Here is a 25723-nt window from a genome sequence, read left to right as displayed (position 1 = left end):
ACTTTGCATTAGCATAATTTGAGCAGAATGTATTGTCGTTATCCAAGCTGGATTTGACTAGGATATTGAAGTTTAAGATTCTTTCTGTTTTAGAAAGAATGCCAGATGATCCTGAAGGAAGTACAAGTGCTCAGGAGTTCATCATTCTTGAGGTATCTTCTTCCCCCGCCCCCTGCAAAAAAGGAAGAGGAAGGGCAGATTCTAAATGACATGTAATTTTAGGAACCCATCTGGTTACCGATACATAGCCTCTGTATTGGTGGAGCCTAAAGAATATGGAAATGTCACCATCCTTTGAGAGATGCACTGGGCCTGGTCAGAGAGAGGTCAGGAGTCGACTCTTCAGATGGGTTGAGCAAATTAGGCCTTTAGTGATTTGACTGAGGCCACACAGTGAATTGATGCTAGAGCTAGGATTAAAATAGATCTCTTCTGACTCCTAGTCTTTTACTGTGTCCACTAGACTTGACACCACCAAATTCCTCTTTTATTTCTACTACTGAAATGATCCTTTTGTGATCTTGGAGGCAAAATCGTAGTGTACATTACACCTCGGTGGCTGCGTTTCAGTGGTGGATTGACTGAATCATCTGTTTATTAAAATAGATGTCTGTGCATATGCATGTATCTTGTAAAGTGCTTTATGGTCCTTTGGGATGAAAGGCATTATACAAATAAGACATAGGCACGTAAGATTTTTTTTTTTTTTTTTGAGGGCTTCCAGTATTTCAAGTCATTAGGATGTAGCTATACAAAGAAATCCCTTTTCTTCTCCCTCCTTGTAGTTCTGAAAGGCAAGTCTGTGTCTTCGTACTAGAATTTATTGCAAGAGCCATGAAGAAAGATGTAATGAAGAAGAGGGAAGAAATTGCTAGGCTGAACTTTGAGGTCTCTATTTTTCAGCTCATGTATTCAAAGTAAAAAATTCCTTCACTGTAGTCAACTATCTTTCTCAGTTGAAGTTACTGAATAGGAATGAATTAAAGGGGATGTAATATTGTATTATCAGATTGCAGGCATCTTAAAACTGGATGAAACACAAGGATGATTTGTAAAGGTGAAGAATACATTGGCAAGTTGTCCTTTATGGTTGATATTTCCCGTTCTCTGAAATATAATCAGAACAGAACATGAATTATTTTTGTTGTTAATTTGTTCCTTATCTGGAATTTGAATGGATAGGCATTTTGTAGACCAACTGTAAAGGGGACTCTAACTTAAAATTTAAATAGCTTAGAATTAAATATTGTGATATCCAACTAAGCAGCAAGTTGTCATGAAAGGCAGGATTCCTGCAGTGCAGAACTTAGAGATGTCAGCTTTTATTTTTTTCATAATTCTATTGATTTTTGGTAGCTAGTTGGGGTTGCCATTTCCTCGGTGTAAGTGGCTTACTGGAGGCATGATCCAGCCTAGGTCTAGAATTCATTACAGCTAATGTCTGGCATTCAGGCTCTTTGTTTTAGGTCTCATTCCTTCCAAGACTCCTCACTAAGACTTCAACCATTTTTTTTGGAGTGTAGCAAGATATATAAAGATTGCCATTCTACTGTTTGGGGATATTGTGGAGGTATCATCAGCCACTTCATTCTCACTCAGAGACAAATCCTAGTAGCCTACGCAGTTTGCTACCGACAGTTTGCCTAAAAAATATTATAAACAAGGGCGTGGTATTATCTGAGCACAGGACTGTGAACCAGGAACTTCTGAGGGTTTAGCTTAGTTTTGGAGATGATTTGCTATGATGTTAGCCTCGTTACTTGTAATTGGCAATTTACTTGGACTTTTCTGATGTTTCCCAGTTATACAGATGGGGATAATATCTGCCTAATAGGGATGTTGTGAGGACTGACTGACTGTACAATGCTTTGAAATTCTGGCCTAAATTTTCAGAAGTAACTAACGATTTTGGCTCATCACATTTTGGGTGCCTGACCTGAGATGCATCAAAGGGTTTATAGAATGTGGTGAGCCTTCTGAAAATCAGTTCCATCTAAGGTGCCTCAAATTGGGCACCCAAAAATCCTTATTCACTTTTGACTAGTATTAATGGGAAATATGTTATAAATTAAATCACTAACATGCCAGCAAACATGGATTTCCCCAAGGTAGGAAATCCCAACCCAGTTTACGTCCAGCTATGATTTAATGACTGTGTGTTAAGCTGATCATAGCGGGAGAAAAAGGTGAGACTCTGAGTGGAGTCCATAGCATTGAAAGTGATGTAGCTTGGAAGGCGGCAGTGACGTTTTTTGTTTGTTTGTTGTTTGTTGTTTTGTTTGTTGTTTGTTGTTTGTTTTTTTTTAAATTTGCCATGTCATTAGATCAATGAGAAGAAGCACTATGAGAAATTATAAATTGTTCATTTATTAGATAATTCCTCTTTTTAATTTGCAGGTGTCCTACATTAGTCAAGATTGCAAAGAAATTCCAGAATTTCTAGGAAGAAAATACGGAGGTATTGCAAAAAGGCTAGACCTCAGCTTCAACTTGTTAAGGTATGTGACAATGTTTGGTTTCTCAAGTGCAGTATGAGCAGAATTAGGATGTGTTGCCAAAAGTGAAATATTTTCCACCTTCTCATATTTTCAGTTGCTATATGCATGTCCTTTCTATTTGGATAAGGGTAAAAAAAAATCAAATTGTCTTGTTATCAAATCATATATTGCTATTTTAAAATAGCAGTACTGTTTTTATAGACATTTATCTTCTATTTAACATGTTTGGTATGTGTGGAGGAATAATGAACAGGTAAGTCTATCAAAAGCTTTTAGTAACAATCCAAATAATACACAATGCAAAGCTTGTGTTGTGTATTATTTGCTCTGTGCTGGAAAACAAGCAAATCAACATTTTTGGGGTGGGGGGCGTGGAGAGGAGAGAGAGTCCAACAGTGCTTCACCAGTAGCAAAGCTACAAGTAAGCATGCTCTCCCTTACCCCATCTTCCTTGCATGTTTAAAGTTGTGACCTTCAAAGTTCTGGGATATTGTCTTTCCAGATTGTATTAATTCATTTTAACACACTATCTAGGCATCAATATATCTTTTTAAACTCTTAAAACAAAACTCTCCTTATGGAGAAGGCCTCTAAAATTTAATTCAACATAAAGAATTCCATAGGATTGTGCAAAAAACCTATTGAGAGGAGACATTTTTTTCTTAAACTGCATTGAATTTTACAGCAGTTTTGAATAGAACCCATTGACTTCATCCTTAAGTTTTACTGGGCTGTTGTATAAAGGTTACAGTTTCTAAATTTGGAATTCCACAGTTTACTTTGGCATAAGCAGGCTTTTTTCTCCAAGTGTGGTAATGGTCTTATTTCCATGGGCTTCAATTGGAGCAGACCCTAAGCCTACTTCTAGAAATTGTCAGTTGAAAGCAAGACTGTAGAATCTTGTTCTTCTAATAGGTAAGTGTTAGCTACTGTTTATAACTTCTTATAGATAATACCCTGTTCCATAGTAAACTCTGAAGGACTGATTACGATCTCAGATACGCAAGAGATAGCTGAGCAAAACAGGCACTGAAGAACAAGTCTGTGCATTGTAAATACTAATGACTCTTATTATCTAACATTCTAGTTACTTTCACTGAGAAGGACATCATCTAAACCAAAACAAACTGTGAACATAAAACACAAATTTGTTAATGGGATTGTACAGAAACTTCTGCTGCTTCTTCTCAAAACACTAATAGTGTTCCTCATGTACATGTGTTTGATGCTAAACAAGAGGATTACTTTTCTGTTCTTGGATTTACTAAAGTAATGGAGCTGGGCAAAGACGTTGTTCTTTGTGTTTTGTGCAAGATTTTGAAGAGTAATTTCTTTCAAACATTTAGTTTATTCCTGAAATATATTTTAGCAGGACTCATTTTTGTAATGTAATCTTAAAGAAGATTTTAACAGGAACAAAGTGCACTGAAGTTGGCAATGCGTTTTGGGTGGTGGTGGGGAATACCCCTCGCAATACTCTTGAATAGTATCCTTGCTAGGACGGAAATCCTCTTAGGGGAGAGGGAGAAAATAGATAGTAGACCTCAAATGTACTATGAGATAAGTATGTTACCCCAAAATCTACCCATTTATCTCCTTGCTCACCTTTGATTTAGGATAGTGACACTTTGTGATACCATTCAAAAGGCTTAATACTGCAGTGGATGGAATGAAACTGTAATCACTGAAACGGTGAGGACAGTTGGCTGCTTGCAATGGTGGAAATTAAGGCTTATGTTGAGAAGGAAAATGGCTTCTGCTAGTCACTTCGGGCATTAATTTATTTTAACAAGAGGTCCCCTTGTTTATTACTGTTTGGGCTACAATAGAAATAAAAATTTACATCAATCAACACTTGAGGTATGATGTGTCAAGTATTACTGTATTCTGAAAACCTAGGGTATCATTGGTTATAGCATAGGACCAAAAACACGTTTGGGAAAGTTCATGGCATCAAGTGATGTGCATTTTGGTGGGGATGTCATGGGCTTTGGCTGAAGTAGTTTTCAACAGTGAAATCTTTTCATCCTACTTAAACAAATTTCATTTGATTGAAGAACTGACAATGCTGTGGTATAGTGAGGAATTTTCTGATTTAATAATAGTGATCTTATTAGAAAACGTAAAAAGCCTGATTTGGTCTCCTTAAAAGCCATTTTTGGGGAAATGGGGAAGGAATGCTAAGATACAGAAAGTTTCTTTATTGAGATTTAGCTTGATGGGAGAAAATCAGTCCACAGAAGACTGGAATGGTATTTCATCCTGTCAAGGGGTCATAATAAAGATCAGGGGAGTTTTGTGTTCTGCTGGCAGTTTAATTTTACTTCTGTCTTGCAGTTTATGGCAGGGTGCTTTCATTTGGGATAGTCCTCCTTTCTTTTGTATACAAATGTAAATAACAGTTCTTAAACTTTGCATTTTGACCATTGAGAGGTTATTGCATCAGAAAAGGAAATATCTCATATAGAAATGGCTGATATAACCGGAATGGTGGTTACTATCTGTTAGACAATTAACTACTTGAATGCTTGCAAATATATAGATTTTTAGCATTTGGTATGCATTAAAGATGGGTGAGAAAACAAGAAAGAGATCTGATAGGAGAAAACTGTTAATTCAGTTTATATTGCGAATGAAACGAATGGTAGTATGTGTTCTTTTAGGGCCCAGTCCTATTTTTATTGTTGTCAGTGGAAGCAAGGCAAGATGTAGCTTGCTAAGGGATCATCCTCACACAGTAGACAAGATGCTTTAAGAGTTACATGGCCAAAAAGGGTGATTAAAGATGTCTCTCAATCTAGCAATAAAAGTAAGACAACTTAATTAATACATTACAATAGAAAGCTTTGTTTTTTAAAACTAAATTACTTGCAATCACATCTTATTTAACATCACTATGATAAATCTAGTCCATGGAAAAATAGCATTAAGAAAAAAATGTGTTAAACGTAAGGATGCTTGCAGCTATTTTCTGCTTTATCCTCTGAGGCCTTGTCTACACCACAAAGTTGCAGCGCTGGTGAGGGAGTTAAAGCGCTGCAACTTAGGAGGTGTACACATCTGCAGGGCATCACCAGCGCTGCAACTCCCTGTTTGCAGCGCTGGCCGTACACCCGTTGAAACTCGGGTGTAGAGGATCCAGCGCTGGTGATCCAGCGCTGGTCATCAGGTGTAAACACTCACCAGCGTTTTTCTTGACCTCCGTGGAATAAACAGGTATCCCAGCATACCAGAGGAAGCCTCTCTGGTAATCAAGCAGGTCTCCTTCCCCGTGGTTTGCAGGGGGGGTTCGGGGAACGCGAGAGCAAACCGCGGGGAAGCAGGTCTCCTTCCCCGCGGTTTGCTCTCGCGTTCCCCTAACCCTCGTGCAAGCAGATCTCCTTCCCCGCGGTTTGCAGGGGGGTTCGGGGAACGCGACAGCACACCGCGGGGAAGGAGATCTGCTTGCACGGGGGTTCAAAAAACACCAGAGCAAACCGCTGGGAAGGAGACCTGCTTGCAGGGGGGTTCGGGGAACGCGACAGCACACCGCGGGGAAGGAGATCTGCTTGCACGGGGGTTCAAAAAACACCGGAGCAAACCGCTGGGAAGGAGACCTGCTTGCAGGGGGGTTCGGGGAACGCAACAGCACACCGCGGGGAAGGAGATCTGCTGGGGGGGGGGTGTTCGGGGAACACTGGAGCAAACCACGGGGAAGGAGACCTGCTTCCCCGTGGTTTGCTCTCGCGTTCCCCTAACTCCCCTTGAAGCCGCCCAACAGTGCTGCAGTGTGGCCACATCTAACACCGCTTGCAGCGCTGGTTGCTGTAAGTGTGACCACTCTGCGGCGCTGGCCCTATACAGCTGTACTAATACAGCTGTAACAACCAGCACTGCAAAATTGTAGATGTAGACATACCCTATGAGGATTATGTACTGCTGCTTGACCAGGTGACATTAGATTGCCAGAAGCAATGGTGCAGGTTCCAGACTTGTGATTTCTGGCATTGGATTCTCCTCCAGCCTCTTGCATTCATCAAGAAAATATAACTTTTTTTTGTAGAAGGTAGATTTCTAATATACTGTGTAGATATTGCAAAATGACTTCTAATATGGTGAATGTGATGCATTAGATGACTTGTTTCTTAGTAGAGAATATTGTAGCTTCTTGAACAGTTATTTTTTTCAGTGAATTGTGCAGGTACCGACTAGCAATATACGGTGAATAACTTCACAGCAGATATGAAGACAGCAGGCAGGTGAGTGCCTCAGTTAATTATTCTTGAGGCCTTTGACAAAGTAAATACAGAGTCTGTGCTGTCAGTAGAATGTAGCTGAAAAGCAACTGGTGTTTGGTGATTGACTGACAAACATGATACATTCAAGAAAGTAGAGAAGGATCAGCCAAGCATGCTGGTTTGTAATAAAGAATGGTAACTCAGAAAGTAGCTGTGAACAGAACTTTACTTGGCACTATCATGATGTCTGTTGTGCACATCTCTTGGATATAATTGTTAATGAGATGCACAAAATGAAGTTACACTCCATTCATTTCTTTGGTTCTCAATTCCAGTTGGGATGACTGTCCCGAATAGGTCATAATTAAAAAAAACAAAAAGAAAAACAAAATTCAGATCAGTTCAGCTGACTCTAGAATGTTTTTAAGAATGAGGTATAACACATAATTGAAGATCCTTCTGGTGCTTGGCTGGAAATAAGCTTTTTAACTCTAGGTGGTGGTTCTTTTTGTTATGACATTGGTTTTTTAAATTTCGTATATGTTCATCTGGACTTGAAATTCATACACTTAGATTTGGGAATGACAGTTTTTTCTTGTTAGATATGTTTACCACTAGATTGGTGTGGGCATCTTCTGTCATATAACCTGAGTGCGACAGCCATTTTGAATCTGTGTGAGGGGTGGAGGTGGGAGTGGTATTAAAAAGGATTCTTCAATTTCTAGCCTTAGAAATGAGCTATTTTTCCCCAAAGTAATGTTTAGATACTCCATTTGGCAGCAAAATGTGTGTTAGTCATGGCTGCTGAATGAGAGCACAATAAACTGTAGAGTCTATAGTTCTCATAATATGTCAAAAGCGAGTGTACTCATCTGTATTTGAGACAAACAATGCAGGGGGCAACAGCTGAAATGCAAAAGTAATGAGGCATTGTCTGTTGAAGAGATGACAGCTGGTAAGCTTCCCTGAAGTGGGTTTGAAGGAGGGTAGTTAGTTGGGGGAGCTGGAAGCCAGAAGTTGCCCCATTTGTGTAGGGGTTTTCTTGAAAGGAGGTAGTAACTAAGAGCTGAGAATGAGACAAAGGGCCAAATAAGCAGAGAGGGTACAATGAGAAGGAAGATGAGAAGCAGAGAGGATACAGGAAGATGTAGGATGAAGTGCAGAGACCTTCTAGATAGTAAGCATCCATCATGTACATTTTGTCAGCTTGAAGAGAGGGGGAAAAAATTGGAAGTTTGATTTACTGTTTCAGCTGAGTCCATGCTAGTTTTCTCTCTTCACACTAATGATTAAATGGATTCTGGTGTTTGGGTGACACACTTGATCTGTGGGTCATGTTAAGTTAAAAAATATTGCTGATTGGCTAATTGAGAAAACAGTCTAATTCTTTGCTCAGTGTTTGAAATTTGTGGATTTCCTCCCTCTTTTCCTTTCAGAAATTCCCTCTGGTTTTAATTGCTGAAGAGGAGGGAAGGGTAATTCTCAGCTCTTTGCCAATCAAGGAAGATTAATCCAATAATGGGCGTATTGAGAGATACCTATAATCTTCCCCCACCTCTCCAAGGTGCAGATTTTCTGCTAGCAGCATAAATTATTCATGCTCCTAATAGCCACTGTTGTGCTGGGTGGGCATGTATGCACAAATATATCCCTGAACCCTAGATCTTACTCTGGAATGCTCCTCCATGACTTTTGTGTGACTTTGGGCCTGTGAAGTGTTGTATCCTGGGCTACGGTGGGGAGCAGGAAATTCTTTGCCTCTGTGCTCCTCTTCTTGCCTGTATGTATGTGAAAGTTCAAGATAGAATCTGGCCCCTGTTTTAGAAGGCATGTTCTTCTTAGCTCCAAGGAGAGTTTTATATTTATTTCTGCCTTTTTCCATCCTGCCATTGTTGCCAAAATAAGACACACAGAACAGGGAGATGAACAACGTAAGTTTAAAAAAAAATCAAGATAAAGCATAACTTTTTTTAAAGCCTCGAGACTGATCTTTACAGCATTTAGAAATGTTTAAGAAAATGCACTATTGTTAAAACTTTTTGATGGGTTTATTTATAAGATAGAGAAATATTTTCCCTGTAATTGGGTAACTCTTAATAGTAGCAATTGCATATTTATCAGTGTGAGGGGCTGTTATTAATGTAGCTGTCATGCACAAACACATTTCTTCATTAAATCCATTTAGTATGTGCATTATTCGGTCTAGAATGTCACCAGGACATCAAAGCCCCCTTAGGCATAAGAGCACAGTGCCCTGCTGTGGCTGCAGAAAGGGCTTGATCAATAAATGTAACATGTTAATGCAAAGCAAATAGAATAAAAGATTTCTTTGACGTGACATGAAAAATCACCTTGTGGCAGCTGGCATGGTGATGCCATTTCAGCAGAGACACTAGCAAAGTTGATCTGACAAGTAAAGAGGAGAGATGATGGTTATAAGGTGCTTTTGTTTCAAACTTCTTTCTTGACCTGTCAGGATTTGAAGGAGCCTGAATGGCCCTTTTTTGTCATGTGAAAATTGTAGACTTAGGCAGTTATGAAGCAGTTATCTCTTCTCAAATTGTGAATGCTGCTGTTTAATTGATTCACTTAGCATTTGAAACTGTCACGCATTAATAATTGCTAAATCCTGTAGATACTACTCCAGTGTGTCATGCTTAAATGTGTAGTTATCAGAAAATTAATATCCTTAATGAACTGGTGCTTTCAAACTAGCATTGCATGAAATCTCTTATGCCCTTTCATTTGCTGAAGGTATATCAGCCGGTTTTCAGAAAAACTCCTCCTGACACTATACGCTTTTTTTTTTTTTGATGCCCAACAAATGCCAGCTTTGCTTTGGGTACATAGTGTGTTCAATGACAATAAATATAGTAATTATACTGGAGTTAGTAATTAACATAATTATAGTCAATTACAACAAATACAGTACGGAGCTAAATAAATGAGAGGGGAGAAATTAGCAAGCTAATTGATTTATCTTATGTGCTGCTGCTTTTGCAACTGGCAGTTGCAGATTTTTCTGAAGGAAAAAAGTATTGTTTACAAATACCTGATTATGTTTTGAAGTTATTCTGTCTTGCATCTCTTTCCCATTCCTTTCACATGTTTCAGTAAAAAAGATTGAAATTGGAGAAGGGGAAATTGCTGTTTATCTGCATCAGAGTGAACGTTGAATCTAAAACAAAACATGCGTGTCTTAATTTTTAAAGTTGATGATTTATAATTTTTCTGAATATTAAAGATAAAAACATGACCTCTGTATGTACACAGAAGAAAATAAAGCTATGCTTATTGCTATGGTAGCAAATTGGTAGTGGATTATTTTCCTCCTTTAGATGTGGCTTGAATTTAGATATATGCTTTTGCTCTGGATTTACTTTTTGGTTGTCTCTGATCAGTACTGCACAACACAGAGTAGCTAAAGAGAGAACTTGAATCTTTATTCAAATAGTCAAAATGTGCTGGTACAATATGCTCTCATTTATCCGTTCTGCAAATAAAATGCTGTTCAGACAACCATTTGGACCACAACACACACACAGTATTTCAATTTATTCACATTATAATTGGCTATTTATAGACTGTGTTGGCTGAAATAAGAGTAATGGAGGTTAGTAGTTAATGTATTCCACTTTCCTCTTTTTCTTTCAAGTAGTTTATTATAAGAGAATGAATGTATTTAAGTGTTGAAGATTGTGTATCACTGTTCTGATTTTTAAAATACTCAATAGTAACAGGATTTTTGTTTTAAAATACCTTATGTTCTTATGTTTAGAAGTTTTAAGCTTGAAGAGCTGTACAGTTTTAAAAATTGGCTCATGTACACTGACCCCACCAAAGAGATTACTTTTCTAGTGTTACGTAATCATAGTTATGCAAAGACTAAGTAGCATCAGAAACATATTGTGCAATCTGTCCAACTTAAATGTGTGAGTTCATTTAGAAGTGTGGGCAGTTACTTAAAGTTTATTCTTGTGCAAATATTGCATGATCTCTTGAAGTATTGTTTTTAAAAAGCATTAGTACGCTGTCAGTGTCTTGGAATCATTAAATGTACACTAGCAATGTTTAGCATGGTCCTTCTTTACATTCAATTCATTGGCAAATCAATTTGCTAAATGAAATATTTTGTCAAATTTTATTTTGTTTATATACAAGAAGTCATTTACATTTAAAATTTACAGACTTAATGGTTTCTCAGATAAAGTCTCACATGTTTATTAAACAGTATAGATGCAGTAAGTCTCTGGATGGGACTAAAGACCAATCTGGTGATGGTTCATGCTTGTACGTTAAGGTGAAGAGAACTGTTTAGGATAAACTTTGTCAAGTTTGTGTATGTTAAGTATATGCATCTGTTGGAGGAGTGGAGGGAAAGAACTTCCAGGTTTTCCAATAACTTGTATAATTTTTATCTGCAATATTTATTCCAATATTACTGGTAGATCTAGATAGAACATATCATCATGTGATGTGTCCTCTTTATTTTTGTCTTTTTTCCCCCCTTCCTCTTTCTGATAAGCAGCATTTCATGAGGGAGTAGATGTGATCTGGATAATGTATGAGGGAAGTCTCATCTTTAAAGTTGGACCGTATAGTAAAAATAATTAAATAAAAATAAGATTTCTTCCTTAATATTTGGTAGCTTCAGAAATAATGGCCAGTTAAATACTGTGTATGTGTTCTAGTATTTAGTAAACTTGACTATGAAAGTTGTCTTTTTGGAAAGATTTTTTTGCTTGAATATAATGTTGCAAATATCTGCATGTAGTTTATGCACTTGTGTGCGTTGTCTTTTTTTCCCCTCTTCTGTGGATTATTCCTAATTAGTGTACTGTTGATCCACAAAGCAGCAGCAAGTAAACTAATTGCACAATACAGTACAAGTTGTTGTTGTATTTTTATATCTAACTTTTAATTTCAGTTGACCACTTTGGGGACATAAATTCTTCCTCCCAGCTCTCAAAATATGCATAATAAATAGGAAAAGAAATAAAACTTACGGTATAAAATATTTGATTTCTATTGGATAAAATGTCACTATATCACATGTATCTCTTTGAAATCCAAATAGAAGCTCCTCTTATCCATTGATCCTTGCTTGCCTTTTTATGGCCACACAGTCACTAACTGGCAACAGACTGTGAAAATGCTGTAGTTTATATATCACCGACCCCCAGTGCTGGTCATTATCCATTGATTTAGTGTATGTGTCAGATCAGAAGAAAAGAATTAGATTCTGTCCTATGTTCTCTCAAGAAGGTTTAACATTGTGGAAAGAGTCATCTTGAAGCATATCACATTTCTGAGTTGGGGTGAAAACTACTTTGGGAGATTTTTGGGTCACTGGATTTTACAAGTTTTAGTAGAGAATTCTTGGGAGGATTATTAGGGCTTTAGGTTTGTCATAACAAGAATGTTAACTTCCCCTTTCCTTTCCTGACACATACACACAGTTCTAATGTTTTAAAAACTAAAATAATGAAAGGTAATGGAACTAAACCACTGTCTCCTTAAATTCAATAATTTCATATATGGAGGACTGGACTGTTTTGGGGATATAGAGCTTTCATCTCTAGGTTGTTGGTTCAGATCTGAAGTAGTGGTAAAATCCATGGTCCCCATTGAAGTCGAAAGTAAAACTCACGTATGACTTCATGGGGGGCCAGGACTTAAAACTAGAACTGTAATGACCAAAAGCTGTTGAGATGGCTGTTTGATGGCCCTTGTGAAATTACAACAGTTCCTAGTGGACAGCTGTCCACCACAGAATGACCACTCCATTTGTCAGCAATCAGTAACTCTATTGGTTGGCATTCTCAGAGGTGCCAAGTACTAAACGGGCCATCAAAGAATGAATGATCTCTTCATCTCGATCTGGTCACCTGAGGTTGTGGTCAAAGCATGTTGCTAGAGTGATGTTGGGAAGTTCACAGTGCTGGTACTGGACCTGTTCTTTGGCTAAACGGAGACCTTCTCTCTCTAGAGCTCTCTCACATCTGGCACCTGCCATGAGTGCTAAAACTAATAAACGTCAAACATCAAAACCTACAAGATTTTTTTTTTTTTTTAGGGTAGTGTTATGAAATTCTTTTTGACTAAGAATGCTTGAAAAGGAACAGAACCCATGGCTCTTCTTAGTGGTGTTTACTGTGGAATACTGGTGAATGTGGTGAGATGCACACTGGTTAAACTGACAGAGTGTATTACCACCTATTGGGAAATGTGGGCACTTATAGTTGTGTGCGCATTTGGTTTGGTTTTGTCATTGTTTTAGGAGTGATGTCAGACTCTCTAAAGTAGCATCTTGACCGCTCTTGCTTGGTTGGCTGGTAGTTGTGAGGCTGAAGAGGTGTTTTAAATATCTGGTACAGATCATTAGTGTAGATAAGATGCAAAATTTGGGCCCGTTCTAGAATTACATGACTTATATTTCTAATTTCTTCCCCTTTTGCCCCTCCCAAAAAACCCCCATCACTCTTCCATCACTGCTGTCCTGTAAAAAGGGTGAAGAATAGCTGATGGAGTTGCAATCTAACACTGAACAAGAAACTTCACTAGAAGGAGGAAAACTGCATTATCTCTAAAGCCTCTCTCTTTCTCAGCTTCACTGCAGACCTTCTGCCCATATTCTTCCCCTGCCACATGCCTGCCTAGGTTCCTGCTGCAGATTTAAAGAAATAGTGTACACATTCTCGCCATCAGTAGGAGGAGGAAGGAATTCTCTTCCCCCTCCCCCCAGCCATAGCCCACTGAATGATTTCACTATGAAAACAATTTGTTGGCGTTTGGCACATACACTCCAGTACAGCTTCTGTCAATGTGGTGTTTGTGCTCTTTATCCATGTGGTTTTGTCTGGTTGATAATACGGTTTTTGCAGTCTTGTACATTACATAAGTCGTGTTGGAGAATATTCTTTTTTAGGTTAAAAATCCCCACCTAAGGAAAAAAGTATAGGAGAACCTGTATCGTGGACATGCTAAAGGCCAATGCATATTTCAGATTAAAAAGGAATCAGCATGTCAGATGGTGTGTGTGTATATACCTATCTTTAGAATCATAGTTAATGCAATGTTATAGCTCAGTGCTGAGCTTTCACTGAGCAGATGCTGCCAGTCATGTGAAGTTGTTTTTTTAATTTCATTCTCTGACCAAAGAATGAAACAAATCAGAGCTTGAGTTGAGACTCTTAAATTCATTTTATATCTGGGCGGCTGTTATTTCAGAAAGGAATGTCTTTGGCAGAGTTGGAAAATCAACTATCTACTTATCTAGATATCTCCCATCCTTATAATAGTTGTGTTTTCTCTATTTTACCCTTCCTCCAGCAGGTATGAGAGTTAACTGACATGCTTTCTACAACAGAGCCCAGAAAGCTGCTGCATTTTTAGATTGACAGTTTGGTAGCTGGTATTTGATTTTGTTTTATGCTTAAGAGGTAAAAGCAACTTTAAAAGCAAATCAGACATTATTTAATGTGAGCTATTGGATAGTAGGAAAAAACTATTTTACTAGGAGGATGGGGAAGCATTGGAATAGGTTACCTAGGGAGGTGGTGGAATCTCCATCCTTAGAGGTTTTTAAGTCCTGGCTTGACAAAGCATGGCTGGGATGATTTAGTTGGTGTTTGGTCCTGCTTTGGGAAGGGGTTTGGACTGGATGACCTCCTGAACTGCACAATGGAGAGGGCCTCATCCAGAGCCCATTGAAATCAAATAGACACCTCCTGACTTCAGTGGGCTTTTGAACTGACTCTTAAAGTGCATAAGTCTCCAACTGCACAGGAAAACATAGGGTATGTCTGCGGTGTAGTATAAGCCTATACTTGAGTCCAGGCTCAAGCATAACGTCCCTTGCATCTACATGGCAGTTGTGCTGACCCAGGGTCCCAGGACCCTACAGGGCTTGAGGGTCTGGGCTTGAGTTAAGCTGGGATCCAGGTCCAAACCCTATTGCTTTGCAGTGTAGACACAGCCCCGTTTAACTCAGGTCCTCGAAATCTGTCAGAAATATCCCATGCTTCCATGGGACAACTTCCTTAGTCCTCTCTTTCCCAACAATCTGCAATCCGCTCTGCTGAAAATGGAAGCCAACACTTCCTGTTTGAGAGCAGCAGCTCAGGTCAGCATTAACCCATTCTCATTTCTTCTGATCCAGCAAGCACATTGTCAGAGAGCCTTCTGGGTTTGCACTAGCGAGCTAACCGATCAAGCCTTTTGCAAAGCAAGGTGCAGAGCAGGCAGTAAAGTTTTCCCACAATGCTAGGGCTATAGCAGCCACATTTCATGTGCGTTTGGTGGGGCACTGGGGACTCTGGGATATGATTATTTGACTCAAGTGCATGCTGCAGTGTGGTCACCAGAGCCCTAGGTTCGAGAGTGGGTTAAAATAGTCCTAATGTTAAAACACAGTGTAGCTGCTGAGGCCCAGGGTTCCTTAGTATGGGTCAGCATACTCAAGTCCCATTAAGCCTGGGCTTAAATTGCAGTGTAGACATGCCCACAGTGACTTCGACACTCTAATAGAAACTAACGTTTGGAAGTGTGACCCTCTTCAGTTAAGAGCCTCTACTTAGAGAAAATTTGAGGCACAAGGTGGAGCATTAAACTGGCAATTTGAATAAATGACAACTTGTTCCAAGTAATCTAGCATTGGACCACAGCACGTTTTGACAGAGTACCTGAATGCAGTTTTGACTGCAGTAGCCAATTAATACCACTGTAGAAAGATGGAAAATGGTACCTAGGCTCGACCACCAAAAAGGAAGGCACCATGTGTGTGACAGACAATTAAGAGGTAATGGATTGGACTTGTGAGGATGATACCAAAAATATTAGCAAAGACTAAGAGAGGAAAACCAGTAACTCTCTTGATTTCGTATGTTTCTTTTTAATTAAACAGTGATTTGAAAACTAGTTTCCTGTGATGGATGGAACATTGGTGGTTTTGTTTTTATTTTTTTTAAACAAAACAATCCACGAGAGGGATTTTTAGAAGAGGTCAGTGTTGGCCGAACTCTCTGCTCCCGTTGAAGTGAATCTGCCAATGCTGAGGGCTTTTGAAAATCCCACCTATTTCTAAACCGTGACTAGCAGCATACCCCTTTTATGGGTCAAATTCTGCTGTGATGTAGTTACACTGTATAACTGGAGTGGGTGTATGTAGGATACAAGTGAGTCCTTTGTTCTCATCTGTGGCTGTTTCGTTGTAGGTTAGAACTTTTATGAATGGCTTATTTTGCATTGAGCGGTGTATTGATTTGTAAAATCAAAAATGAGTTCCAGCAGCCCCCATTGAGTCCAGTCCCTGCAGATATGTCTTTGCCTCCATTTGGCAGATGGAATAGTTTTGGAGGTATATGTTGCATGTTAATGTATACCATAGCAAGACATCATCACCTTTAAGGGTAGACATTAATTTAAAAAATGTGAACAGCCTTTACCACAGAATGTTAGTCTGTGATTGAGTTCCCTGTCGACAAGTCCAATGTATAAATTTAACAGAAAATCTGACTTATCTGCTTTAAACAATTTTTTTAATAATCATTAAGGTCTGTTAATTCAAAGGCTGATTATTGTACTCATTTTTTATGAGATCTGTGTACTTGTGGTGATCCTAAGTCAGTGTCTCACAATCTACCAAAGTGTTTTTATGTATTTCACTGTGAGCATGGTTTTTATGACTTCAAAAACAGACTTTTTTAAAAATCGTAAGTGCTTGGGAGCATCCAACTACTCTTTTGGAGTAACGAGAATTTTTTGCTGTTCAGAAAGTATTCAATATTGGAAACATCTTTTATAGTGGTGGTTTTGTTTAAATGGGAGTGATGGAGTCTCTGCTATTGGGCCTAAAATTTTTTAAAGCACACAGAATACAAATGGCAGAGTTGTAGTCAAACCATTTTAGACATGAAGGGTCCAAGATTGATTGTCCTGTTCCTCTTCAGGGCCAGATTTAACATTAGCATTATAATCTCATGTATTAAGGCCCTGGGTCTTGGAGTCAAGAGATTACATTGGAATATCCCCTTTTTTAAAAAAAAAAGGGGGGGAGGGGCGGGACAAACAGCAAAAAACAACTTTTTAGCCCTCTTGGTTGTGAGAAAAAGGTTGAAAATATAACTGGGATGTAACTGATGCAGAGAGATCTACCTGCTTCTGTAGATAACTTCGAACAATAGCTCTGAGGTGTAAACCGCACCATGCATCTCAATTGGGGGTTGAATCCAAGACCCCTTGCTCTGAGGCAGAGGTGATGTGGGTGGGTGGGGCACGTGGGATCGGTCCTGTCCCCCCCTGAGATTTCTGCTAGGGTGGGAATTGGGCTGAGCATGGCTGAGGTGAACGTGCCTGGGAAAAGCACTGGCACCTAGCGCTCCCACTGAGCCCTGGTTGGAGGTGTCTAGAGCAGGGAAGACAGACTGGTCTGGCAGAACAGCAGTCCACCAGAGGGGGCACAGGAAAGCCCACTAAATCCCATCCCTTCCTCAACTGGAGCTCGCTCTGGCCCGCACTGTACCCTCAGCGGGGAAGCAATGTAGGAAGTAAGTAGGGGAAAGAACTGTGAGGGACAAAATGGTAAGGTGGTGCCAGCTTAGAGTGGGTGTTGGAGATGCAGGGGGAGTAGGAAAGACCAGACAATAAGCATGGGGCAGTTAGGTGTTTCATGCTATCAGAGTTACTTGTCACCTCTGCTCTGAGGGCTCTGCCAGTACTACCCCAGCAGAAGACTGTGCCTGGCTGCAGGAGACTAGTCTGACTCATCCATCCAAGCACAAACACTCCAGCTGCCAGGGTAAGTACTAGGGGCACAGATACTGCCTCTCTGAAGAGGAGTCCCCTTCTGGGGAAGGTAGACCCCATCACTCTACATGGTGGGGGCACGGCCATGCTGTGGGGATAGCGCTATGGGAGTGTGTGAATGTACAGGAAAGGGTATATTGTGGTGTATCTGGGGTCCTGATTCAACTATGTACCATTAAATCATAGGAGAAATTTCACCTAGTGGTTAGAGTATGGTAGGTCATGGTAGCCAAGATTCCCGTGTTCTGTTCCTATCTCTGTATCTGACTACACGACCCTGGGCAGTGAACTTGCCATTTTGCAGGTAGGTAAAAAGTTAACAATGCTTGTTTGACTCTCAGAGTAATTATTTGTAAACATGACAAGGCTGAGTGAAAGGCGTTATAGAAAAGCAAATATATGGACCATGTTTTAACACTCCTCCCCCCCCCACCCAGTGATGCAATTGGAGGGTTAAATTACTGTAATTTGACAGTTCAGAATTCCCAAACCAGTTTAGTTTTCTTTTGCCATAGGATTTCAACACTGTTTCTATACCTACATATTATTTTACATTGTAGACAGTTGAGTATCTGTCTTGGACTGTGTAGAGTTATGGAATAAGTAAACTACAATGTGTGCAGAAGATTAAACTGGAGTGGATTTTTTTTAAACTGAAGGATTGTTAGATAGTTTGCTCCTTAAGAAATAAAAATTAGCTGGTTAGTTGAAAAGCAAAGTGTATAGATTTGCCCCTTTTATGCTGAGCTGCTTGTAGTGAGGAAGGGTGCTGCAGATGTATGTTAGTTTTGGAGATGCTGTGTTTGAGAGAGAGGGAGAGGGAGAGGGAGCGGGGGGGGGGGGTAGGCTGCACGTGACTGTTGCCCAGGAGGACTGAGCATCTTGATTCTCTTCCATCAACATGTTTCAGATTTTTTTTTTTGCTTTAAGTATTATTTTGTCACATGTTCAATGAGAGGGGTTTGAGCGACTGACTTAGAGAATGAAGTCTTCTGTTTACTCACAGACTAGGTACAGTATGTACTACAGTTGTACAAGGCTTCATATGCTGTCCTATTGAAGTGTGTCAACCTTGGCCTGGAAGGCCAACTCTGGAATAAGAGAGCGTAGATCATTTCCTGGCTTACTCACAGCCTTCTGTTCCACAATAAGCTTATCAACATGATTGTCTGTTAGTGCCAATTATAATGGTAGCTTTTGTAATGTGGTCACCTGTCAAACAGGAGCTTCAATAGTGATTTATCAACACGCTTTACATAGACCACCAAATAGCCATCAGATGTTAAATTGTGGTGATTGATTGGTAACCTTGGTTGGTTGGAGGTAGAGGTTCATGTGTATTTAGATGACTGAGCAAAAGCATATGAATTCCTAAACTGAAACAGCAAACTAATGCATTACCCTCTGGATTTTTTTGCTCTTGGGTTTGCTTTACTTTTAGAGCTTTTACTTTTTTTTTTTTTATATTTGCGTTCTATGGACATGGTTTTTCCCCTGTGTGATTTGTTGTTGTCTGTGGATCAGATGAAGAGAAAGGAAGTGCAAAAGCTGGAATGGGTGTGAACAGAGAAGTGTTTCCCTGTATACTCTACTCCAGGAAATGAAGGGCCTTATTGTGTAGACCAAGTCCTTTAAGTCAAATGATATAAACTGTGTGTTTTAAAACTGAGCTTTCTTTGTTGTTGTTTACCTTATTCTGTGCTAATAGATCATAATTCTGGGGATGGAGAAATACCTGTAATGCGCTCTTCCATCCAGCGGCAGAAGTGCAGTGGGAGCAAATATGGGGAGGTGTGTGTGTATGGAAACTGGTGTATATAGCTATTACCCTTGATGTGGTAGAACTAAGTTAGGATCACTGTCACTCTGTCTGGAATGAACATGTGATACTTCTCCTTCCCCTGATACTTGATGCATCTTATTAGTGGGCAAAGACAAACAGGGACTGATCATTTGTTTTTTCCTATGTGGCACAATAAGGTATACAAAATTTTCTGAACCTTTGTGTTATCAACAAATTCCTACCCTCCCTAAAGACACAAGTCCCAGTAATTAATTTCAAAAGGAGTGGAGCCAGAGCTTCAGATGATGAGTGGACCAGTAAATGGGGCCACATCCTGATCTCTTTTGAAGTGCGGGCCCAGGATTTAGCTGCCTTATGATATGCACAAGGGTACTCCATTTGAGCCACAGAAAAGAGATGTAGGTGGGAGGGGTGGGGAGGAGAACATGTCCTTGAAACTTAAACATAAAATAGTAACATATCCATGAAACTAATCTAGGCTGGGACATGGTTTGTATTTTCTCAAACCAAGGAGCCTCTGAATCTTTCACATACTGTCAAACATCGCAGGAACAAGCCTTTACTTTAGCAAATCTTGTTTATTTAAAAAAAACCAAAAAGCTCTTTTTTGAATGTGTTGTCACTGGAGAAGAAAATAATTGCTTGTGTAAAGACTGAAGGGGAAAGACTTTACAGGTACTTAGTGTTTGTAGCTGCTGTCTTTTTTTTTTTTTTTTTTGTATGTTGAATAAAATTGAGATGTTAATGTTTGAACTCTGGCTACTGTGAATAGAAATAACTTCATAATGTGATTGCATTCACAACTGTGCTCATATGCAGAAATTTAGGTGTTGGACGTATGTACATCTATGTTACTAGGAGCTATTGTAATGTGCTCTGTCAAAAATCTGTTGATAGTATCTTGCTACCAACAGCTTATTTTAGTCACTATTTGAGAGGCCTCATGTCTCTTAAAGTTGCCATTAAATAGAAAATGAAAGTCTAGTACTAAAACCCTGTTAGTCAGTGAAGGTTCTGTCTTAAATCAACTATAACCAAGCATAGGTGCAGGAACTGCGGGTGCAGGAGTTGCTGCAACATCCTCTGGTTTGAAGTGGTTTCCATTATATGCAGGGTGTCAAATATCAGGGGGTAGCCATGTTAGTCTGTAACCACAAAAACAACAAGGAGTCCGGTGGCACCCTAATGACTAACAGGTTTATTTGAGCATAAGCTTTTACCCACGAAAGCTTATGCCCAAATAAATCTGTTAGCCTTTAAGGTGCCGCCGGACTCCTTGTTGTTATATACAGGGCTTAGAAGTTTGGTTCAGTGTCTCTCAGCACCCCCACTATAAAAACTGTGTTCCAGCACCTCTGCAACCAATATGTGGGGTTTGTGTGTGGGTGGTGGTGGTGGTTGTTGTGGGTTAAAAGGTTCTTGCTTTGTCCTGCCGATTGGTGCCTAGTTGTTGCAACACATGTGGGTACAGAGGTCAAACAGACTTTTTTCGGATCTTAGTGGAATTCTGTACTTTGGCAAGTGGATAAACTTGACTGAATTTTCTTGGTGTAGAGTGTGTAACTCAAAACCTTAATGTTGTTTTAAATGTATGAAAGTGTATCTTGTATAAAACTGCAGGCACTGCTACACTTCTGTCAGAGCACAGTAATACTTTCCTTGAAAAGCTTTGTGGCTAGTGAAAGAATTAAGCGAAGCAGCCGGAAACCATTTTCAGCTTTTACTTTGCAGATACAACCTTTTAAGCATACCTACATTTACCTGCAATGGCAATCGTTTTGCATTTTAATGACAAATCAAGTACGCTAACTTGCATTTGAAACGAAAGTGCCTTAAATGTCGCTGGCTGTCAGAATAAGATGTTAGGAGCTTGATGAAAAGAGAACAAAGAAGACAAAGTATGAAGCCTAGATACAGTGCAAAATGAAATAAAACCTTGTATGGCCTGTCAGGGGTGTCAGTTGATATTCCTATCTAAAGCACATTATAGTATTACTTTGCAGCTCATAGCTTACTCATCTGTCTTTTTTAATTCATCACATTCTAGCCCACATCTTTTAAGTCCCATGTGTCAACAATGGAAGAAATCTGTTAATTGACAAATGAGTGTCACAAATGTGAATTGGTGCCTTTACATCAGAGGCAGGTAGTCTCTGTTGTTTTTTGTCAGCTCTATTATTGGCATAAGCCAGTGTAAGACATCTGTCTTTGCCAGAATAAGAGATGACAGCCAAAGAAGGGCTGTCATTGTTTTAGTGCATGTTCATTCTGCTGAGATACTGTATAAAGATAAAGTGTCAGTTAAAAGAATATGAAAAACTATGTGGAGGAAGTCCTTAAATTACTCAGGAAGGGGATTTGGGAATTGATGCCAGAATTGAAATCTGAACATTTCAGTATGCATCTATCACATCTGAGTAAAAATAATATTTTCTGAGTAACTGTATCAGTTTTTATAAGGCATTTAGGAAAATGTTATGTTGTGTTCGCATAATTAGCCTTAAAGTATATTTTTCTTCCATTATATAAAGCCATGGTTTGCTTATTACATGTTTATTATTCAGACAAGTACAGAATTGTCTCAGTAAAAATATGTTGTAGCATCCTTAGTGTTGATTTGCATCTGTTTTGAAATATTGAAATTGCTCCTCTCCAATTTCTTTCTTTCTGTTTTCAGATTGAGTAATGTGAAATAACCCACAGTTGGCTATATATTTTATTCCATTAATAGAAAGAAAATTAATAAATGAGTACCCGGAGGATTGTATAATACATTAAAGTTACCCAAAATCACTAAACCTCTTTGTTGTAATAAATGGCTCTGAGAAGGCCAAAGAGGATGATGTCTAATTTATAATTATGGGTTATCCTTGACTGTTTTGATCTCCCAAAGTTAGATATAGACGACTGTGGCATTCCCCTCTGGTGTTATCTGGACCAGTGATCTGCTGGGTCACTCCAACCCTTGACTCTGAGAGCCAGCCTTACCCTGCTCTGCTGTGATAACCTCCATTCCTAGGCTGTTTTTTGCACAGCCTCTGGCATGTAAGCTGCTCCCAGCTACTTGCAGCCGAATGACACTAGCCAATATCTCCGGTCCCAGACACAACCCTAAGAACCTCCGTCTTGCAGTGTCAAGTTATGACCGCTGGATGCTGCAAGCTTATGAGTTCGTCAATTTAACAAAGAAATTTATATGTAACAGGCTTGTTATCCCAAGGGGAGTCTCTGACATGCATCAAACCAAATGCACTGCTTCAGGTAGAATAAACAAATTTTATTAACTATAAAGATTTTTTTTTAAATAAGTCAAAACATCGTAAGTCAGATTGGGTCAAATGAAATAAAAGCAAAAAGCATTCTAAGCTGATCTTAACACATTCAGAGTCCTTACAAAATTAGATGCTTCTCACCATGGGCTGGCTAGTTGCTCTTCAGTCAGCCTCTCCCTCTTGATCAGTGCTTCAGTCGCTTGGTGTGGTGTTTGTAGATGTAGGTGGAAGAGAGAGAGCATGGCAAATGTCTCTCCCTTTTATCATGTCCTTTCTTCCCTCTTGGCTTTATCCTGACCCCTTCAGATTCAGGTGAGCAAAACCTCATTGCAGTTCCAAACTGACCAAAGGAAGAGGGGTGACTCCCTCAAGAGTCCAATATATTCTTTTGTTGCTGCCTAAGGGTATGTCTACATTATGGGATTATTCCGATTTTTGGAAACAGATTGTATAAAGTCGAGTGCACGTGGCCAAGACTGAGCACATTAATTTGGTGGTGTGGGTCCATGTACCAAGGCAAGCGTCGACTTCTGGAACATTGCACTGTGGGTAGCTATCCCATAGCTCCCGCAGTCTCCCCTGCCCATTGGAATTCTGGGATGAGATCCCAGTGTCTGATGGGGCCAAAAACTTGTCGCGGGTGGTTATGGGTAAATGTTGTCAGTCAATCCTCCCTCCGTGAAACCAACAATCATTTCGTGCCCTTTTCCCTGGATTGCCTGGGCAGACACCATAGCATGTCAACCATGGAGCCCGTTCAGCCTTTTTTCACTGTCACTGTATGTATACTGGATGCTGCTGACAGACACAATACTGCAGTGCAACACAGCAGCATCCTCTTGCCTTTGCAAGTTAGCAAAGACGGTTACCAGTCATACTGTACCATCTGCTGCTGTTATGGGTGCTCCTGGCTGACCTCGGTGAGGTCGGTCGGGGATGCCTGGATGAAAATGAGACTGACTCCCCAGGTCATTCTCTTCTTTAAGTTTTGTCTAAGGAGAGTCCGTCCTGCCTAGAATATCAGGCAAGCTTACTAAAGAACCAGAGAGGCAAACGGCCGCTCTGGGTCAGAGCCCCAGACATCCCGCAGAAATGATGAGCTGCATGCCATTCTAGGGGGTGCCCCTGCAACAACCCCACCTGTTGCTTCCCTTCTCCCCCACCCCTCCTGGGCTGCCGTGGCAGTTATCCCCCCATTTGTGTGATGAAGTAATAAAGAATGCATGAATAAGAAACAACACTAAGGGTATGGCTACAGTTACATTTGTGCAGCGCTGGGAGTTACAACTGTCTTCGTACAGCTGTGTAGGGACAGCACTGCAGTGTGGCCACACTGACAGCTACCAGCGCTGCAGTGTGGCCACATTTGCAGCGCTGTTGGGAGTGGTGCATTGTGGGCAGCTATCCCACAGAGCACCTCATCCCATTTTGGCGTTGTGGGAAGGGGACGGAAGAGTGCGGGTCATTCCGTTTCCTGTCCCAACTTCCCGTGGTGCATCGCTACACATCCCAGCAGTTTGGCGCCATTGTGAGTCTGCAGCGCAATTTCTGTAACAAATGGAGCCCGAGCTGCTGAGGACCTTGCTGATGAATGTTGCCAGCAGATCATGTTTGGCAGTTGAGCTATTCCTTCAGCTCCAAAGTGACAGTGAGGAGTCAGACGATGATATTGATTCGCCTGATGCGCAAGACACTAAATTGCTTGTGGCAGTAATGGACGTGCTCAGCACCGTGGAACGCTGCCTTTGGGCTCGGGGAAATAAGCACTGAATGGTGGGATCACATCATCCTGCAAGTCCTGGGATGACGAGCAGTGGCTGCAGAACTTTCGGATGAGAAAAGCCACTTTCATGGGACTGTGTGAGGCGCTCACCCCCACCCTGCGGCGCAAGGACACGAGATTGAGAGCTGCCCTGTCAGTGGAGAAGTGGGTGGCTATTGCAATCTGGAAGATGGCAACTCCAGACAGCTACCGATCGGTCGCGAACCAGTTTGGAGTGGGAAAGTTGACCGTTGGAATCGTGTTGATGCAAGTTTGCAGGGCCATTAATCGCATCCTGCTAAGAAGAACCGTGACTCTGGGGAATGTGCAGGACATTGTGGATGGCTTTGCACAAATGGGTTTCCCTAACTGTGGAGGGGCAATAGATTCTGGCACCACCCCGCCTGGCATCCGAGTACATTAATCGCAAAGGGTATTTCTCTGTGGTTCTCAAGCTCTTGTGGATCACCGTGGGCTTTTCACTAACATTTACACAGGATGGCCTGGAAAGGTGCATGATGCACACATCTTTCGGAACAGTTCAGGAAGCTGCAGGCCGGGACTTTTTCCCCAGACCGCAGGATCACAGTAGGGGACGTCGAATTGCCCATTGTGATCCTTGGAGACCCTGCTTACCCCTTAATGCCATGGCTCATGAAACCGCATAGAGGGAAACTTGACAGGAGCAAGGACCGGTTCAACTACAGGCTGAGCCAGTGCCGAATGACTGTGGAGTGTGCTTTCGGCCGTTTGAAGGGACGCTGGAGGTGTCTTTATGGGAAGCTAGACTTGGGGGGGGGAAAGGAGCATCCCCACTGTTATATTCGCGTGCTGTACCCTCCATAATATTTGTGAAGGGAAGGGTGAAACATTCAGTGAGGAATGGACCTCCGAGTTTCAATGCCTGGAGGCTGAATTTGCACAGCCAGAGAGCAGGGCTACTAGAGAGGCCCAGCACAGGGCTTCAAGGATTAGGGATGCTTTAAGGGAGCAATTTGAGGCTGAAAGCCAACAGTAATGTTTGGTGCCTTGCACGAGTGTGAAGTGCAGTGGTTACAATGATTTGCAGTGCCTGTTTTTCCCTTGGGGTACAGTATTTTTCACTTTCTGCAATAATAAAAGTTTTAAAAGCCAAGAAATCATTTATTCAAAATACAGTACATAAAAGGGCAGGGGGTTAGGGTGCTGAACTGTACATTCGGAGGTTTGAGTATGTCCTGCCTGGATTGCTGTGCAATGCCTGCTTCGCTTCAGGATTAATATGCTGTATGGTGATGGGGGTTGAGTGCATAGGTTAAGGGTCGTAGTTATCAGGGCTGGTAGGTGAACGTACAGGTGTTGGGGGCAGCTGGCGGTGGTAAGAA

At 40.6% G+C, this 25723-nt stretch overlaps 1 protein-coding gene across 1 annotated transcript in view; it reads left to right on the top strand.

Moving 5' to 3' along the window:
- The window catches only part of LRMDA (leucine rich melanocyte differentiation associated), a 992983-nt gene that overhangs the window by 11187 nt on the left and 956073 nt on the right, over positions 1-25723 (top strand). Inside the window, exon 2 of the mRNA XM_030570748.1 lies at positions 2398-2498. Within this exon, the coding sequence (XP_030426608.1) occupies positions 2398-2498 (101 nt within the window). The remainder of the gene's footprint in view (positions 1-2397; positions 2499-25723) is intronic.

This window comes from Gopherus evgoodei, chromosome 7 (genome assembly GCF_007399415.2).
Source record: "Gopherus evgoodei ecotype Sinaloan lineage chromosome 7, rGopEvg1_v1.p, whole genome shotgun sequence".
Lineage (NCBI taxonomy): Eukaryota > Metazoa > Chordata > Testudines > Testudinidae > Gopherus > Gopherus evgoodei.
The sequence above is the reverse complement of the archived record's forward strand: the minus strand, read 5'-3'. Positions and strand labels throughout refer to the sequence as shown.